Below are 18,621 nucleotides of genomic sequence, written 5' to 3' on the forward strand. Positions count from 1 at the left end.
TTCTCTGCCCGGTTGCTGGATGGGCGTGGCCATGGTGGGCGTGGCCTACTCGGCCTCCTGCACCACAGCGGCGGGGCATTTTCACCCTTCCCAGGCTCTAGAGGCTTTCCTCGAGCCTTCGGGAGGGTGAAAATGGCCTCCCCCGGGCTCCGGAGGCCAGAAACGGACCCGTTTCCAGACTTCCAGAACTTCCGGGAGGCCCGTTTTTCGCCCTCCCAGAGCCTCTGTGTGGGCCCTGCACTTACCTGACATCCAAAACAGGCCGTGTGGAGGCTCCTGGGAGAGGCGGGGTGGGCGGAGCCAGCCAGTTCAATACCGTTTCTGCGAACCAGATGTCAAAGTAGCATCCGATTCGCCCGAACCAATCCGAACCGGCTGAATCCCACCCCTGGTTCAGGGATAAGTCGTATGGAAGAAAATTGAAATCTTTTATATAGCGAAGCTGGCTTTGCTCCAAATTTTGAAGGTGTTAAATGTATAAATAGCATAGTGTAACCAGCAGATTTAACTAGAATTCTTCTAAGTAGATTTGTAGCTGACATTTCCTAGTCTCTTCATTTAGTTACTAATGATGAAGCAGATAAGAACTGAGTTAGTTATACCTGGATGAATAACCAGAAAATAATTAGTGGAGACAGTGCAGAAATGCCTCATCCATCTTTCCAAGAAGAGTTTAGTACATTTCTTTCCCAAATGAACAACTGTTATAACAGCCATCCTTTAAATAGCTTCTCATCACGCTCGCTTCACAGGAGACTTCCAAAGAGAGTTAAACAATGGGAGGGAATGAATGAGTGAGTAGCTTTACTCCACTCAGTGAGCGTTGAAAGAGAGGGGAGATTTGAACCAGGGTCTACTCAGCACTTGATTTTACAGGTAGTCCTCGAATTATGACCACAATTGAGCCCCAGATTTCTGCCGCTAAGCGAGACATTTCTTAAGTGAGCTTTGCCCCATTGTCTGGCCTTCGTTGCCACGATAGTTAAATCAATCACTGCAGTTGTTAACTTAGTAACACGCAGCGCTGGTATTTAGCTGGTTCTATCCAGTTCAGGCGAATCGGTAGCGGCAGCTGCGGGAGGCACCGCCCCCCCGCCTGGACGTCATCACGTCCCATTAGTGCACCTTTTTGACGCTCTGCATGCGCACTCACATTTGCGAACCGGTAGCGAAAGTAAGTGAATACCAACCCTGGTAACATGGTTGTTAAGTGAATCTGGCTTCCCCATTGACTTTGCCCGTCAGAAGGTCGCAAAAGGGGGATCTTGTGACCCCCCCGGGACACTGCCACCATCATAAATATGAGTCAGTTGCCAAGCGTCTGAATTTTGATCACGTGACCGTGGGAATTCTGCAATGGTTGTAAGTGCGAAACATGGTTCTAAAGTCACTTTTTGCAGTGCTGTTCTAACTTTGAATGGTCACTAAATGAATGGTTTTAAATCGAGGACTGCCTGTAATTCAACCACTCCGCTGTCTTGATTCTTGAGAGAATTTTACTCCTGTGGAGCCAACTTTAACCCAACTCAGGCCTTTCATGAAGCTGTGTACTTGTGTGGAGTGGCCTGTGAGAATGGCCTTGGTACACAGAAGGAAGAGCTGCAGATTGGACAGCAGTCAGATCAGAGGCAGCCGAGCCCTTTGCACACGTTCCCGACCATAGCAAAAAGATCTTGAATTGATCTTTCGTTTACTGTAATGGCATGCAAGCATGGAAACATGTTCATCCTTTCTTCGGTCTGTCAATTGCATTTCGCTGTTCGTCTCTGAAGCACTTCCACCACATGGTGTGAAGTGTTCCACTTTGGATTGGTTAGCATATCTTAGATTCTATAATTAAAACTTGGAAATACTTGGAAATATTTTTGAGTTGCCTCGTTGTGGGGCTTCATCTACATCAGAGGTGTCCAACATTGGCAACTTTTCAAGACCTGTGGATTTCAAACTCCCAAAATTCTTTTTTCCCATTTTACGTGCTTCCTTGCCATGGGTGTTAAGTGAATCACTACAATTGTTAAGTCAGTAACACAGTTGTTAAGTGAATCTGGCTTCCCCATGGACTGTGCATGTCAGAAGGTCACAAAAGGACCATCATAAATATGAGCCAGTTGCCAAGCGGGGATGGTGCAATGGTCATAAGTGTGAAAAACAGTCCCTAAGGCCTTTTTTTCCAGTGCCGTTGTAAACTTTGAATGGTCACTAAAAAAATGGTTGTAAGTTGAGTTGAAGTGTTGTGGCTGTTGGCCACCGGCCCCTCCAGCAGCCGAAGCAGAGGAGGAGGAGGAGGAGTGGGAGTCAGGGTCAGCATCAAGGCAACCTGAGAGCACTGAGGGGGAAGAGCGAATGGAGCTGTCAGAGAGAGAGAGAGAGAGACAGAGGGGAACCTGGGCTGTCCCGTCAGCTCTCAGATGGAGAGTCAACAGCCCCCAGGTCTGGAGGTGGCTGATGAGGAAAAGGAGGAACAGCTGGGTCCAGTGCCTGACACGCAGACGGGCAAAAGGCAGAGGAGAGGAGAGCAGTGGAAATCTATGAGCCGGTCCTCGGGACGGAAGAGCCACCGCTGCTAGCGAAGTCCCACTCTAGCTCTGGGGATAAAAGGCAGGGGACGGAGATGAATAGATGTGACAGACAACTATTCATCTCCTTGCTGGACAGACTTATTAGCCTGCAGTGAGAGAGAAACTTTTTGCCGGGGCTGCCGGCGCTCCTAATAAAGGAATCTTTGAGTTAACTTCAAAGGGTTTGTCGTGTTTGGGGAGCTGGGTCAGAACGTGAAGTCCACAAGGTTGCCAAGGTTGGACACTGCCGATCTCCCTTTTACTCCTGACCCGTGTCAGCCTAATTTTTGTCCTTTGCCCTATCAGTGACCAAGCCAGACCTTTTGAGCCCAACCATGGATGACTATGATATCCGATCCGCCGCGAGCATCTTGGCCTCTGTGAAGGAGCAAGAGGCTCGCTTTGAGCGTCTCACCCGAGCGCTGGAAGAGGAACGCCGCAATGTCTCCCTGCAACTCGAGCGGGCCAACCAGCCCTCGGATCGCATAAACGTCTGCAACATTGGCAGTGGGCAGCCCCTAGCGACTGCTTGGCAGCAGCTGGTTCTGCAGGTAAAGGGCCTGCCCTTCTTCTCCTTTGACCCCCCCGCATAATGCCAGATTTGCATATCTGTGAATCGTTAAAAACGGTGTCGTCTTTCCCCATGTGTCACCCAAAGAGTTGTTTTTTCTTTCCATCATTTGCATCAGCATCAGCATTTAATGAGTCTGGGCAACTGAATGGAGCTAGCAGAGCGTTTTAATGGCCGGATGCCTTTCCTGTTACCAATACAGAGTTTTGTTCAGCAGATATATTCTCATCGTGCCCAGAGAGAGAGAAATATCTGGAAATTTCTTTCAGATTTTTCTAGCTGGCCCCTTTGAGCCTCCTTGAGGATAGATGGGAAAACAAGGATGCTGCAGACAATCATCATCATCTTCATTTAACGACCCCATAATCCCTCTCATGTGTGGGAAAGTAGGAGGGGGGATTTAGTAGAGGGGTGGTCTTTAGACATAATAGCACTCTTCCTGTCGGTCAAGGTCAGGCCGATCCTGCATCTGGAGAAGGAGTGATCGGAGTGATGTCTCGAGATGGGACGGAGGGTGATTGGAGCATGTGATCGACTGAGGAGTGAGGGGATGGTTTTGGGGGGGTTTGATTCATTGAGGGAAAACCCGGACCTCTCAGATTCGGGTTTTCCCAGATGTGCCAGTTTACCTATTCTAGTAAATAGAACTTTGAAAAATGTTTGCTTCAAAGTTTTTACTTGGAGTTGGGGTTTTTTTCTGGAACGCTGACAGTCTGGGCAACTGAATGGAGTTAGTAGAGCATTTTAATGGCCGGATGCCTTCCTGTTGTCAGTGCGGAGCTTTGTTCAGCAGATTATATTCTCATCGTGCCCAGAGAGAGAGAAATATCGGCCTCTACCTAGGATTGAACTCACAGCCTCCTGATTGTGGGGCGAGAACTCCGCCTCTAGGCCACCGGTACCACTCTGCAATTCCCATCATTTTAATCATGTGAGCGAATAAAATGAGCACAGAATGGTCACCGCTTCCTTGGATTTTAGATGGGAAGGTGGCAAAGATGGCTTGGTTACAAGGTTTGGAAGATGACCAGCTACCCATAGAAGAGAATATTCGTAGCTCAGGTTTGAACGAGGACCTTGGTGCTCTCTGAGCTTGGGGGTTTTCTTGCAGCAGGTCCATTACCAAATAGGTCACATCATCGGAAGAAAACCCCACTTCCTGCTAGCACTGATGTTGTTACCTAGTTGGGTCATGAAACGTCTATGAGAAAACCATCAAGCTCTGAGAACACTGAGGACTTCCACAGATGATGAGGTCCAGAGCGAACAGGAGTGGTTTGTTGATTCACACCTTCGGTTTGCTAGAAGAGAAATGGAGCTTGACCCAAAATGCTGATACTCAACCAAAATCGAGTAGTATAGTTACATATTTATGACTGTCTTATGCATTATCTTGATGGCTACCTGAGCGCAGTCCATGTTCCAGAGAATGGACTTGTTTATGGAGTATTTTCATTAATAACATGTATGTTAATACTGGTACTGGGGTGTTGTGACCCCGGCCCCGGAGGCTCATTTATCTTCGCATGCTGAGTCGGAGGATGATATGGAGGAGGAGGAAGCTGTCACGAGCTATGTGCCGGAGGGGCCGTCTTCACTGGTGAGTCAGCAAGAACTGATAGTTGCTGACGTGCCTCTGGACCCCAGCCAAATTGAGGAGGAAACAGGCCGGTAACGATGAGGGGGAGCCCTTATTGGATGCAAGAGAGAGACGTAGGAGACGTCGTAGAGAACAGCTATTGCCATGTCCCAAGAGGTGTAGTCAGGAGACGTAGGGCCACACCCTACAAAGTATAAAAGGGGTGTGACTGGGCTGGAAAGGCTTGGTGAACAATTTGTTGGCGTTTTGGATGCAGTGGATTTACAACTGTTAGTTTGGAAGTTTTTTTGACAAGAGTCTGCATTCCTGCATTAGCCTGCTGGCTGTCTGCCAAGACCTTTGGAACATTGGTAATTGGTAATTGTTGGACTGATATACGCTTTGGAAGAGAACTATTTATTAAAGGGCCAGCTTCAGTCTCTCTAGCCTGCATTTGTTACTGCCGTGCTATTTGAGCCTCTGCAAGGCCACTCGTGGGAGGGGACAGAACATGGGGATTCTAGCAACAATCACCGGAATTGATGATCCTAAGCAGGCTTTCATTTCTATTATCTGTAGATGGTGGGGGTTGTGAACGCAACACATCTGGGGCAGGGGTTCTACTTACTTTTACTACCGGTTCACATCACGCTGGCGTGCGCCTGCTCACTTTGCTTGCGCCCGCCCGCCTGCGAAGATCATCTATGATGACATCTGTGTCAGTGCGCGGAGCCTCCCGCCGGTTTTACTACCGGGGGCACCCCACCACTGATCTGGGGAAGAATGTATCGATAAAAACTGACAATAAGGAATGGTTGGTTGTTCCAGAGCGGGGGGGGGAAAACTCTATTTCACTGGGATTGTGTTTGACCGTGGGGGGGCGTGGGGGTGTGGACAGGGTGAGTGTGGCCCAGGGGTGGGTTCTACTTACCATTGCTACCAGTTCGCAACAGGGCCGTGTGCGCTCTTCTGCGCATGCACAGAAGCATTCTGATGATGTCGGGGTTGGTGGGCGGAGTCCCCCTCCAGTCTTACTACCGGTTCTATAGAACCGGTCTGAACCGGGGGCAACCCAGCACTGGTGTGGCCGGCTTGATGTCACTCGTGTCAGGGGCGCCTGTGGCAGCCCGAGCACTCTGCCAGCGAAAACAGTCTCCTGAGCTCCGTTTTCAGCTGCGACGGCCTCCTGCAACCCTCTGCCAGCGAAAACAGAAGGCCATGTGCAGCCCTCTCGAGCTCTGTTTTTCCTGGCAGAGGCACCGTGGGCCAGTCCTTTGCTGTTTCCAGGGTGGCCCCGTGGGCCAGATCTAAGCACCCCGTGGGCTGGATCCAGTGTTGGGATTCAGCCGGTTCTGTCCGGTTTGAGCAAACCGGTAGTGGCGACTGTGGGAGGCTCTGCCCACCCACCCAGACATAATGCACAAGGCGGTGCTTGCGACTGAAGTGAGCGCATGGGCACGCTCATATTTGTGAATCGGTAGGGAAGGTAAGTGAATCCCACCTCTGGCTGGATCCGGCCCCCAGGCCTTGAGTTGTGACACCTCTGTTCCAGAGCATGGTTGCCCAGCTAGCGTGCCATTAAAATGACCCACTTCTATGTCTTCTACAAGGGAGCGCTATTTTTATAGCAGTCTTTTTGCCATTTGGTGCCTGCACAATTTCAAGAATTTCCAATACATCTGAAGGTCCCTAAGGATGGGGAGGAGGGGACGGGGGGAGGAGAAACTGCCTAGTAATCCACTTGTCTGTCTCTTGAGATGTTCAGGTGAGACACGTCTTCATATCCCCTTATTAGAGGAAGTACGCTAAGGTGGAACAATTTCTTGATTTTGCTCCTTTATATGGCTGCTGCTCCTACTAGCCTGTTTCCCCCAAAATAAGACATTCTCTGATAATAAGCCCAATTGGGCTTTTGAGCACATGGCAATAAGGCCCAGCGCTTAATTCAGGGTTCAAAAAAATATAAGACAGGGTCTTATTTTTGGGGAAACACGTAATCTATCTATCTATCTATCTATCTATCTATCTATCTATCTATCTATCTATCTATCTATCTCTATGTACCTATCATCCATCCATCCATCCATCCATCCATCCATCCATCCATCCATCCATATCTATCTATCTATCTATCTATCTATCTATCTATCTATCTATCTATCTATATCTATCTATATCTATCTATCTATCTATCTATCTATCTATCTATCTATCTATCTATGTACCTATCATCCATCCATCTATCCATCTATCCATCTATCCATCTATCTATATGTACCTATCATCCATCCATCCATCCATCCATCCATCCATCCATCCATCCATCCATCCATCTATCTATCTATCTATCTATCTATCTATCTATCTATCTATCTATCTATCTATCTATCCTGCTTTCCCCAAAATAAGTCATCCCCTGATAATAAGCCCAATTGGGCTTTTGAGCGCATGGCAATAAGGCCAAGCGCTTATTTCAGGGTTCAAAAAAATATAAGACAGGGTCTTATTTTCGGGGAAACACGGTATTCTCTGCAACATTTCATTGCAAAGAATTAATTTCTCCTTTAGCTTTTTCAAACTAAGCCTTGCTGGTTAATGTATCACGCTGTTTTCCCATCCTTTTCTGGTTTTGTAACAAAGCTCTTATCTCTTGTTTAAATTACTCTACCTGTGTTGTTAAACCTCCCCGCAAATTCCCGATAGAGTGCAGTGTGTAAATATCGTAAAGAGTCGTGTAATTTTTTTCTTCGCTTCAGGCATATGGAGTCATTGCTTTAGGAAATGGAAATTGAAGCAGGCCAAATCAAATTTCATTGTCTCCAGCTTCGGAATTAACCTAATATACTGGTCTTCCTGGGGAAAAAAAAATAATCTCTCTGTATTTATTATTCCTTCTCGGCTAGTTATAAATCTATTTTCTCCATCTGTTGAGAAATGTTATGCTCGAAAGGTAGCTGAGTTTGCAATGGATTTTTATATTTTTGTGTGTGCTTTTTTTGGGTGTGTGGGTGTGTATGTGTGAGCGAAAGGGAAGTCCGCAATATATTGATTTCTGTTCCACCAGCAAGCAGAGTGACCTGAATCTTCCTCAAGCTAAGCAAAAGACCTGAATTTTAACAAGCCGTCGGTGTTTACTTAGGCTAAACAAACTCCGTTTCACACACCCAGCAGATTCTGGGTAGCCGTGGATCAAAATGCTAATGGCTATGTGTCACCCTGGACATCTGTTACATCTTTTTTAAAAACTCTAAAAATCTGACCTTGGAGCTAGGAAATAGATCTAGATAGATAGATAGATAGATAGATAGATAGATAGATAGATAGATAGATAGATAGATAGATAGATAGATAGATATAGATAGATATAGATATAGATAGATATAGATAGATATAGATAGATATAGATAATGATAGATATGTATCTGTATCTCTGTCTGTCTGTCCGTCCGTCCATCCATCCATATCATCTATGTATGTATGTATGTATGTATGTATGTATGTATGTATGTATGTATCTATCTATCTATCTATCTATCTATCTATCTATCTATTTATCTATCTATCTATCTATCTATCTATCTATCTATCTATCTATCCTTCCATATCCATCCATCCATATCATCCATCTATCTCTCTTCTCTCTCTCTCTCCCTCCCTCCATCTCTCTCTCTCTCTCTATCTATCCATCCATCCATCCATTTCTCTCTCTCTCTCCCTCCCGCGCCCTCCCTCCATCTCTATCTATCTATCTATCTATCTATCTATCTATCTATCTATCTATCTACCTACCTACCTACCTACCTACCTACCTACCTACCTACCTATCTATGTCTTTGGTTAATCGGGTTTTCTCCCGCGTTTTTGGCTTCGTGAAACACCAACCTGAAGATGACGAATGAGACTTCGTCGAAACGTCGCCAAGACCCTTCCAATTTTACGCGGGAGAAAACCCGATTAACCAAAGACCTACATACAAACACCCGCGAAAACCTCAGAAAACATCTATCTATCTATCTATCTATCTATCTATCTATCTATCTATCTACCCATCTATCTTTCTCTCTCTCCCTCCCTCCCTCTCCATCTCTATAATCTATCTATCCATCCATCCATCCATCCATCCATCCATCCATCCATATCATCTCTCTCTCCCCCTCCCTCCATCTCTATCATCTATCTATCTATCCATCTATCCATCCATCCATCCATCCATGCCACCAATAGCCTCCCACCGACCAGTCCGTTCCCACAGAGAGGGTCTCCTCAGGGTGCCATCAGCCAAGTTGTGTCGGCTGGCGACACCCAGGGGGAGGGCCTTCTCTGTGGGAGCTCCAACCCTGTGGAATGAACTGCCCCCGGAAATACGTAAGATCTCCGACCTCCGGGTGTTCCGCTGCGCACTGAAGACCCTGTTGTTCCGCCAGGCAGGGCTGTCAATATAATAATTTTAAATTGGGGTATTTTAATTTTTGGGGTTTTAAATCGGCCAAATCTATTTAATTATTTTAATTTTTAATTATTGTTGTGTCTTGTGTTTTTAAATTGGCTGTACACCGCCCTGAGTCCTTCAGGAGAAGGGCGGTATAGAAATAAAATAATAATAATAATAATAATAATAATAATAATAATAATAATAATAATAATAATAATAATAATATTATCCATCCATATCATCTCTCTTTCTCCCTCCCTCCCTCCTTCCCTTCATATTATCCATCCATCCATCCATCCATCCATCCATCCATCCATCCATCCATCCATCTAATCTATCTTAGTTGTCCCCTGTTTGAAACCCCGTTGGTTTCAAACCAAGAACTTTGATTCATGATCCTAGCACACTTGATAAACTATGACATAAGATTTCCAACATGAATTTCATGCTATTTTTTTTTCCACTTTGAAGTAGATACCTCCAATCTCTGTACCTCCTTGGTTGAATGTGTAACCAAAGATGGCTTAAAATGTTGGCTAATAATTGCTAGAAGAGAGGCATTTTCTTAATGCAATTTGTACTTGCTGGATTTTCTTATATTTATCAATGTTTATCCCGCAGGACGTTCCCTGATTTAGAGACGTTTCTGTGGTGGAGTCGGAGTTTTAAATGATTAATATAATAAATCTTTGATAATGGTCCTTCAGCTACAGAATATCTTTCCCAAATCCAGCTACCCAGAGTAATCATTGTTGTTGGGCTTTTTTGCCAAAGGAGATATTTTTAATTTCCCTTGGCATTGACAATGATACTATCATCTCTTAATAATATATTTTTAATTTCAAGTTATAGGGTGGTGGTGATGTGGGGAAGATTTGGAAAATTAATCAAATGATCTGCTTTGTTTCATTCTGCTGTTTTATTTCCTACTAGCTGATAACCCGGCATTGCCTGGGTATTTATGTATCCCAATCTTTTTTTTTTTTTAAGAACCAATCCCCCTTACCAGAGGGAGCCCCCTTGTGGAGTACTGTGAAGCCGATTCCATGGCATGTCCACTGTGCTGTACAGTAGAAGCCATTTTAAGGCACAACAGGCTGTATCTTAACAGAACTTGAATCCAAAGTGCACACTATCACTGTCAAAAGTACTGTGATTTGACACTATAGATATAATTCATTCCTTTTCATTTCAGCGGCCCAGGTGTTCCAGAGTTATGCTGGAACATACCCACGCAGACAGACATGCACACACACCCACACACACACCCCGAGAGGTGTTAGGGGTGTCTTACCTCCACAGTATTTCTTTTGAGTGCTCAAGGCATTCCAGAGTTATGCTGGAACATACACACAGCCATTTATAGATAGATAGATAGATAGATAGATAGATAGATAGATAGATAGATAGATAGATAGATAGATGTGTACGTCCTGTGTTTAAGTGAGTTTTGCCCTGTTTTGTGACGTTTCTTGTCATGGGTGTTAAGTGAATTACTGCAGTTTAGTAACATGGGTGTTAAATGAATCTGGCTGATTTTCCTGGTCAAAAGGTTGCAAAAGGGGGAATCACATGATACCCACCCTCCCTCTCAGGACACTGCAACCGTCATAAATCTGAGTCAGATTTATGGCCATGCGTCTGAATTTTGATCACATGACCACGGGGATGCTGCAGTGGTCATAAGTGTGAAAAACGGTCATAAGTCACTTTCTCAGTGCTGTTGGAACTCTGAACAGTCAAGAAATGAACTGCTGAAGGTCAAGGACTACCGGTACAACAGTGACCGTTTAAAGTTACAACGACACTGGAAAAAGTGACTTAGGCCCGGTTTTTGTTTGTGACCATGGTCACGTGATTAAAATTCGGACGCTTGGCAGTTGACTCATACTTATGACCGTTGCAGTGTCCCCCTGGGTCACGTGATCCCCTTTTGCGACCTTCCTACAAGCCGAATCAACAGAGAAGCCAGATTCTCTTAACAATCATGATACTAACTTAACAACTGCAGTGATTTATTTAAAAACGATGGAAAGAAAAGGTTGTAAAATGGGGCAAAATTCAGTTAACAAATGTTTCGCTCAGCAACAGAAACGTTGGGCTCAGTTGTGATCATAAAGCCGAGGACTACCTGTACAGTTGCGTAAAGGGAGGTCTATAAATAGCATGTATAAGCAAGTATATAAATAAATATTGCATATAATCAGACAAAGCCAGTACAGATAGTCCTCAATTTACAGCCCTTCATTTAGTGACTGTTTTATCAGCACTGATAAAAGGCTGTGACTTTCAGCCTTATTTTATCCTAGTCTAGTCTAGTCTAGTCTAGTCTAGTCTAGTCTAGTCTAGTCTATATTCTGTTCTGTTCTGTTCTGTTCTGTTCTGTTCTGTTCTGTTCTGTTCTGTTCTGTTCTCTTCTCTTCTCTTCTCTTCTCTTCTCTTCTCTTCTCTTCTCTTCTCTTCTCTTCCTTTCCCTTCCCCTTCCCTTCCCTTCCCCTCCCCATCTTTTCCTTCCTTCTCCTTCCCTTCCCTTTCCTCCCCTCCCCTCCCCGTCTCTTCCCTCCTTCTTTTCCCTTCCCTTCCCTTCCCTTCCCTTCCCTTCCCTTCCCTTCCCTTCCCTTCCCTTCCCTTCTCTTCTCTTCTCTTCCTTTTCCTTCTCTCCCCTCCCCTCCCCTCCTCTTCCCTTCCCTCCCTGTCTCTTCCCTCCCCGTCTCTTCTCTCCCTTCCCTGTCTCTTCCCTCCCCATCTCTTCTCTTCCCTCCCCTCCCCTCCTCTTCTCTATTTTGTTCTATTCTCCATTCTCTTTTCTCTTCTTTATTCTCTTCTCTTCAATTTCTCTTCTCTTGTATTCTCTACTTGCTTTTATTTCTCTTCCCTTTCTCCTCTCCTCTCCTCTCCTATTCATATTCCTATTGCACTCTATTCTACCCTACCCTACCCTACCCTACCCTACCCAACCCAACCCAACCCAACTGTACTCTCCTCTCCTCTCCTATTCCTATTCCTATTCCTATTCCTATTCCTATTCCTATTCCTATTCCTATTCCTATTCCTATTCCTATTCCTATTCCTATTCCTATTCCTATTCCTATTCTACCCTACCCTAACCTACCCAACTCAACTCTCCTCTCTTATTCCTATTCCACTCTATTCTACCCTACCCTACCCTACCCAACCCAACCCAGCTCTGCTCTGCTCTGCTCTGCTCTGCTCTGCTCTGCTCTGCTCTGCTCTCCTCTCCTCTCCTCTCCTCTCCTCTCCTCTCCTCTCCTCTCCCTATTCCTATTCCTATTCCTATTCCTATTCCTATTCCTATTCCTATTCCTATTCCTATTCCTATTCCTATTCCTATTCCTATTCCTATTCCTGACCCTCCCAGCTCTCTTCTGGCAAACAAAGTCAATGGGGAAAGCCGGATTCATGTAACAACCATGTGACTCCCTTAAATGACAGTCATTTGCTTAACAACCAGGGCAGGAAAAAAGGTCGTAAAATCAGCCGTGACTCACTTAACAACCGCCTTGCTTAAAAAAATGGACATTCTGGTCCTGATGATAGTCATGAGCCGAGGACTATCTATAAGGCTAAAAAAGAAAAACTTTGCTTTAGTGGGCGAGGTGTGGTTTTGTAGCAGGCTTTGCGTCGTTGAATCCGAGACAGCCGCCTTCCCTTCCTAAAGCATCGGTCCTTGCAATTGTTACAAGAACTTGCACTAACAGTAATTAAAAACTTCATAAAAATCAATTAAGCAGGCGCGGCTTTTAAAGTTAAGCAAAAGCATCTAATAGATTGCATCCGAAGAAGTAACCAGCTAAGGACCCGAATCCAATTTTCTGGAAGCTATCCCGGCGCATTATAGAATTCAGGAAACAGAGAAGTTAATACACCCAGAGCTGTGCATTCCTTTAATACTTTAGTTTCACTTAAAAGTTTTCGGTTGTAGAAAAACTGGAGGAAAACATAGTTTTTACTTAAAAGCCCCTTGGGAAGGGAATCTTTCGTCTCTATCAGCCAGTGGTGAAATTCTTCGAGGTCTGCTACTGGTTTGCTGCGCGCGCGCATCGCAGTGCGCGCCAAATGCTGTGCCACGCGATTTCCTGGTTTCTAGCAAACATAAATCGCGCAGAGCAGCTGATTGTCAGAAACTTTTTTGACTATCAGCTGTGCTGCGCAGTAGCATTTTTTTAAACTACCGGTTCGCTTGAACTGGTAGCTTTTATTACTACCGGTTTGTCTGAACCAGTGATGTTGGAAACATGGGAAAAAATATGGGTCCAGAATGTTAAATTTACACAGTCGCAGAATTTGAGGGAAAATTTTTATAAAATGTTTTATAGATGGCATTTAGATCCTAAGAAATTGTCGTGCATGTACCCTAATGTTCAACCAAAGTGCTGGAGATGTGATTGCCTAGATGCTACATATTATCATGTGTGGTGGACTTGCAAGAAAGTGAAGGCTTTTTGGATAAAAATTTGGTGGGTCATGCAGAATGTTTTGAAGAAAAAAATTCAGTTTTCTCCACAATTGTTTTTATTGGGTATAGTTAAGGGTTTTACATTGGGTGAAACAAAGTTGATATTGTATATGATAACTGCAGCGAGATTACTGATAGGTCAATATTAGAAAAATGAAGCTATGCCTACTATTGATGAATGGACTTTGAAGATGGCCAGCTTTGCAGAGATGGCGAAGATTTCAGCATATTTAAAAGATTGCTCACAAGAGACTTATGTATGGGAGTGGAAAAAGTGGATAGATTATGTGCAGAATAAATATCAAACTAGGAAATATCAGATAGTTTTTAACTGAGAGTATTATACAGAGATAGAATATTTGAATTTGGTAAAGATGTGAAAAATATATAGGGGGTGGAGGGGTTAAGTTTTATAAAAAGGGGATTTTGATTTGGATTATATTCTGTGGAAGTCCAGGGGAGAGGGGTGGGCTAGGAGGGGCTAGGGAGGGTTAGGGAGGTTAGGGAGGGTTGGGGGGGTGGAAACTGGGGAGAAAATGTAATTGTAAAACTTTTTCAATAAAAAAAAATACTTTAGTTTCACTTAAAAATTTTCAGTTGTAGAAAAACTGGAGGAAAACATAGTTTTTACTTAAAAGCCCCTTGGGAAGGGAATCTTTCGTCTCTATCAGCCAGGGGTGAAATTCTTCGAGGTCTGCTACTGGTTTGCTGCGCGCGCGCATCGCAGTGCGCGCCAAATGCTGTGCCACGTGATTTCCTGGTTTCTAGCAAACATAAATCGCGCAGAGCAGCTGATTGTCAGAAACTTTTTTGACTATCAGCTGTGCTGCGCGGGTAGCATTTTTTTAAACTACCGGTTCGCTTGAACTGGTAGCTTTTATTACTACCGGTTTGTCTGAACCGGTAGCATAATTTTCACCCCTGCTATCAGCCCTACGTATCATCTTCGTATTTCCTGATAATCAGTCACGATCTGCCATTCGGAAATTAGTAGGGAAAGATGACAGCAAATATTGGGGGATTGTTTTTGCAAAGTCGGATAGAGGAGCCCCAGCTGTAAATACAGCTGATTATTCCCCCGCTCCTCTCTCTCTCTCTCTCTCTCTCTCTCTCTCTCTCTCTCTCTCTCTCTCTCTCTCTCTCTCCCCCCCCCCCCAACCCACGTCACAGGGCTGTTGTTGCAGGTTAAAGTAGCAGTAGGAAGTTGTGTTCAGCGCCTTGAGCTAGTTGTAAAAAACAACAACACTGAAATCAAGTGGGGCTACAAATAAAATAAAATAAACCGCCTTTTAATCATGGGCGAAACTTGGACTTCCGTTTCACAACGTGGAGAAACAAAACAAGAAAGTTTCAGAGCTTGCAAAAAGCTTTCCATTCCCATCCTCAGCTGGTCCTACTCTCATGAAAACCAGAAGAGAGAGAGAGAGAGAGAGAGAGAGAGAGAGAGAAAAGATAAGATTTAGGCTCGTTTCGGCTTTTTCTGCTGTCCTGCCCAGAGTGCCACGGCTACCTCTGACTGGGCTGGCATTGGCTGGAAGGCTAGTTTGCAAGCCACCAGCTGCGCCTGTCAGTTTGGGGCAGCTCCTCACCCTCCCCCCTTGCAAATAGGCAGGACTTTACTCAATCCCTACATCCTCCTCCTCCTCGGTCCCGTCCGGAAGGCCAGGACCCCTGGCCTGCAACAATCACACAACGGGGGCCCGCCTCTGGCACAAAGCAAGGCAGGGGCAGCCAAAGAAAAGGACCCCCCTACCCTCCTCCTCCTCCTCCTCCTCTTCTTCTCCTTCTCCTCCCCCTCCCCTGCCTTCTCTTCCGATTGGTCCTCCCTCCCTCCCTCTCTCTCCGCTACAAACACAGAGAGAGGCAGGCAGTGAGAAGCTGAGATTGTCAAAGCACTCAGCTTTTCTCCCCGGGGCTGACCCTCCCCTCTCCTCTCCCTTCCTCTCTTCCCCCCAACATTTCTCCCCTAAGACCCTGCAACTACAAACTGAATTCATTGGGGAGGAGGGAGGGAGGACTTTAAAAGGGGCGGTGGCGGAGGGCTTATTTATTTATTTATTGCAAAAAAAAAAAACCCACCAACCACTACCGAAGGATACCCCTACTATCTCCATCCTCCCCAGATTGCATCCATGCCTGCCGAACTCAAACAGGTTAGTGGACCGAGCGGTGGTACCCCCGTCTTTTGGGTGGTTTCGATTCTTTTTCTTCTTTTTTTGGGGGGGATGCCTGGCATGATTTTTTTTAAAAAATGCCCAGTGGGTGATGTGGGCGTGAGGGCGGGAAAGGTTGAATGGGGAAGAGTGGGTGAATGAGACACACACAAGAGGGAGGAGTTGGAAAGAACATAAGAGAGATGGAGAAGAGAAAAATTTTCTACCCCCTTTCCGGAAGGGAGAAGTAAAAAGGAATTCTTAATGGGGGCTTTTTACCGACAGCTTTTTCGGGAAGATGGGAGAGGTTTTTTTTATACCTTATCGGTTGTGGATTTCCCTTCCCACTCCCTCTTGTTTGTGTGAACAGTTGAAACATTGGGAGAAGGGAAGCAGTTTCCTTTTTTCTTTTAACCTTTTAGGACTGCCTGGTTAATTTAGGGCGCTCTTGTTTTTTCCCCTTCAGCAGTTTGAAAGTGAGAATTTCCCTCAAATGTGTTTTGCGGTGTTTGGGTTGCATCTATTGAAAAGAACAGAAAAAAAAAAAAGAGATTGTTGATGGAAGTCGTTGCCAAGTTATCTATAGAGCAGGTGAATGAATGAATGAATGAATGCTTTCTTTTAAAAAAAGATATATGTGAAAATCTGCCTTACTACTTGGATTGGGCACTTGTTTAAATAGATTTCCCACCCATCCCCTCTTCCCTTGCCTTTCTCTGCAATTTTCAAATAAGCGCTTAGAGAATAAAACACTTGTCGGCAGCCAACTTTTTTTTTGCTCGTGCAATAACTCCAGTATGAACTCCCCGTCTCTTGAAGAAACTCCCCAATATTATAAGTTCAGAAAACTCGCCGAATTGTCTGGATGAGACCGATCAAGGCCTGCTGGAATGGTGGATTTGAGGTTTCAACCTTTCATTTGTGCATTTTTTGGGAAAGGAATAAAATCCCAAAAGGCGAAGGAAGTGGTGGTGGGGGGGACAAAGTTGCACCCTGATCATGTGGAAATCTGGGTTAGTTCGTTGTGAGTTTGTTCAAGAGTTTGTCGTGAACACTAGGATGAAAAAATTAGTGATGCATGATATATGTAAATATATATATTTAGGGCTCAAAAAAAAATCTTGGCAGGCTAGGCGCAACTTAAGGAGTTTCTTTTTTCTTTGTGGGTTGCATCAATTCAATGCAGATGCTTTCTTTGCATTTTGAATGTATGTCAGCTTTCCAAACGGGATCAAAAGGTGGCCTTTTAGATATGTATGAGCATGGAAATACTGCCACGGGGGCAGGAAAACAAGGTAATCCTCAGCCTTGTTGAAATCTCTTTCCTCGTCCTTCCACAACTGATAAGGATGCCGCATTATGTTTCTTCCAAAATAAAAGCAATAATAAATAGCCAGTTTGGAGTGGTTTTTTTTTTTTGTTGAGAATGTTAAGTGAGCATCCTGCTGTTGGACTACAAATATATTTTGAAAAAAAAACATATTCAATTGGCGGAGGATTTGCATTTTTTGCAACTGGACCCGTGTTTCGAAGCCTGCTTTTGTTTCTCGTCTTCGGCCTGAAGGAACCACCTGGAGATGTGGCCAGAATTTGAACGTCTTTTCATGCTTTCGACGCTGCTTGAAACCCCCCACCCCAAAACTTATTCAGTGGTCTCTTGCTGTGGAAACAGCTTAACAGTAAGAGAGTTGGAAGGGACTTTGGAGGTCATCTGGTTCAACCCCCTGCTCTCACAGGAGACCTATGCTAGGGATTCGAACTGCCAACCTTTCTGATCGACAAGCTCAGCGTCTTAGCCACTGAGCCGCCTAGCCAGCTAATCCGAAGTTACAGAAGAGAGATTTTTATTCTTCGGTTATTTATTTCCCTTCTCCGGAAAGAAGAGGACACAAATATTCACAAATGTCAGCATCCATGAATTGGCCAAACCCCCCCCCCCCAAACCTGCCCAAACCGAAACTGGCGTTATTGTGTGAAGTATGTGGGACTCGTGATTTTTCCATGGCTGTTTATTTGTCAGGATTGAGTGTTAGATCTCCCCTTTTTTTAAAAAAAAAGACTGTCAGGCATGGAAGAGAAGGCAGATGTCTGATTTGCTTCCTGCTCACTCTGCGGAGGGCACACACACGAGACTCAATTAATTCTTCTCCTCCTTTTCAAACCCTGAATTCTTCATGTGGCTGCAACTCTTAATGCCTTCCTTTTAAGGGCATGGGGGAACTCCTGCTTTCAAGTCTGTTAGGAGAATGTATGGAACAACATCAGGGGGCATCTGAGAGGGTTATAAATCACTTTTTTCCCACATGGGTAAAAGGGAAAGGTTCCCCTCGCACATATTGTATTCACCTGCATTCATCCTCCTTAAAAGGTAAAGGTAAAGGTTCCCCTCGCACATCTGTGCTAGTCGTTCCCGACTCTAGGGGGCGGTGCTCATCTCCGTTTCAAAGCCGAAGAGCCAGCGCTGTCCGAAGACATCTCCGTGGTCATGTGGCCAGCATGACTCAACGCCAAAAGTGCACGGAACGTTGTTCCCTTCCCACCAAAGGTGGCCCCTATTTTTCCACTTGCATTTTTTTACGTGCTTTCAAACTGCTAGGTTGGCAGAAGCTGGGACAAGTCACGGGAGCTCACCCCGTGACCCGGCACTAGGGATTCGAACCGCTGAACTGCCGACCGTTCGATCGACAAGCTCAGCATCTTAGCTACTGAGCCACCGTGTCCCCTTACATATGTCGTTACATAGGACAGGGGGATTATTACCCCGTTGAAAAAAATAGCATTAGACTTCCTCATTCAGTTTAAGGTAGTGTTCTGTCCCCGTCCCACACATGCACTCCCACAGACGGCCCGG

The 18,621-nt window shown here is 45.1% G+C and overlaps 1 protein-coding gene across 4 annotated transcripts in view; it reads left to right on the forward strand.

The window, feature by feature from the left end:
* Positions 1-2,893: 2,893 nt before the first annotated feature.
* ARVCF (ARVCF delta catenin family member) overlaps positions 2,894-18,621 on the forward strand; it is a 190,190-nt gene continuing 174,462 nt past the window's right edge. For 3 of the 4 annotated variants that reach the window (XM_070951414.1, XM_070951416.1, XM_070951415.1), the window contains exon 1: positions 2,894-3,109. In XM_070951414.1, the coding sequence (XP_070807515.1) occupies positions 2,894-3,109 (216 nt within the window). Of the gene's footprint in view, positions 3,110-15,497; positions 15,771-18,621 lie in introns of those variants that run through there. The other variant, XM_070951418.1, reaches the window with a different exon arrangement.

This window comes from Pituophis catenifer, unplaced genomic scaffold, assembly GCF_029215685.1.
Source record: "Pituophis catenifer annectens isolate HBS135680 unplaced genomic scaffold, rPitCat1.0.hap2 SCAF_10, whole genome shotgun sequence".
Taxonomy (NCBI): Eukaryota; Metazoa; Chordata; class Lepidosauria; order Squamata; family Colubridae; genus Pituophis; species Pituophis catenifer.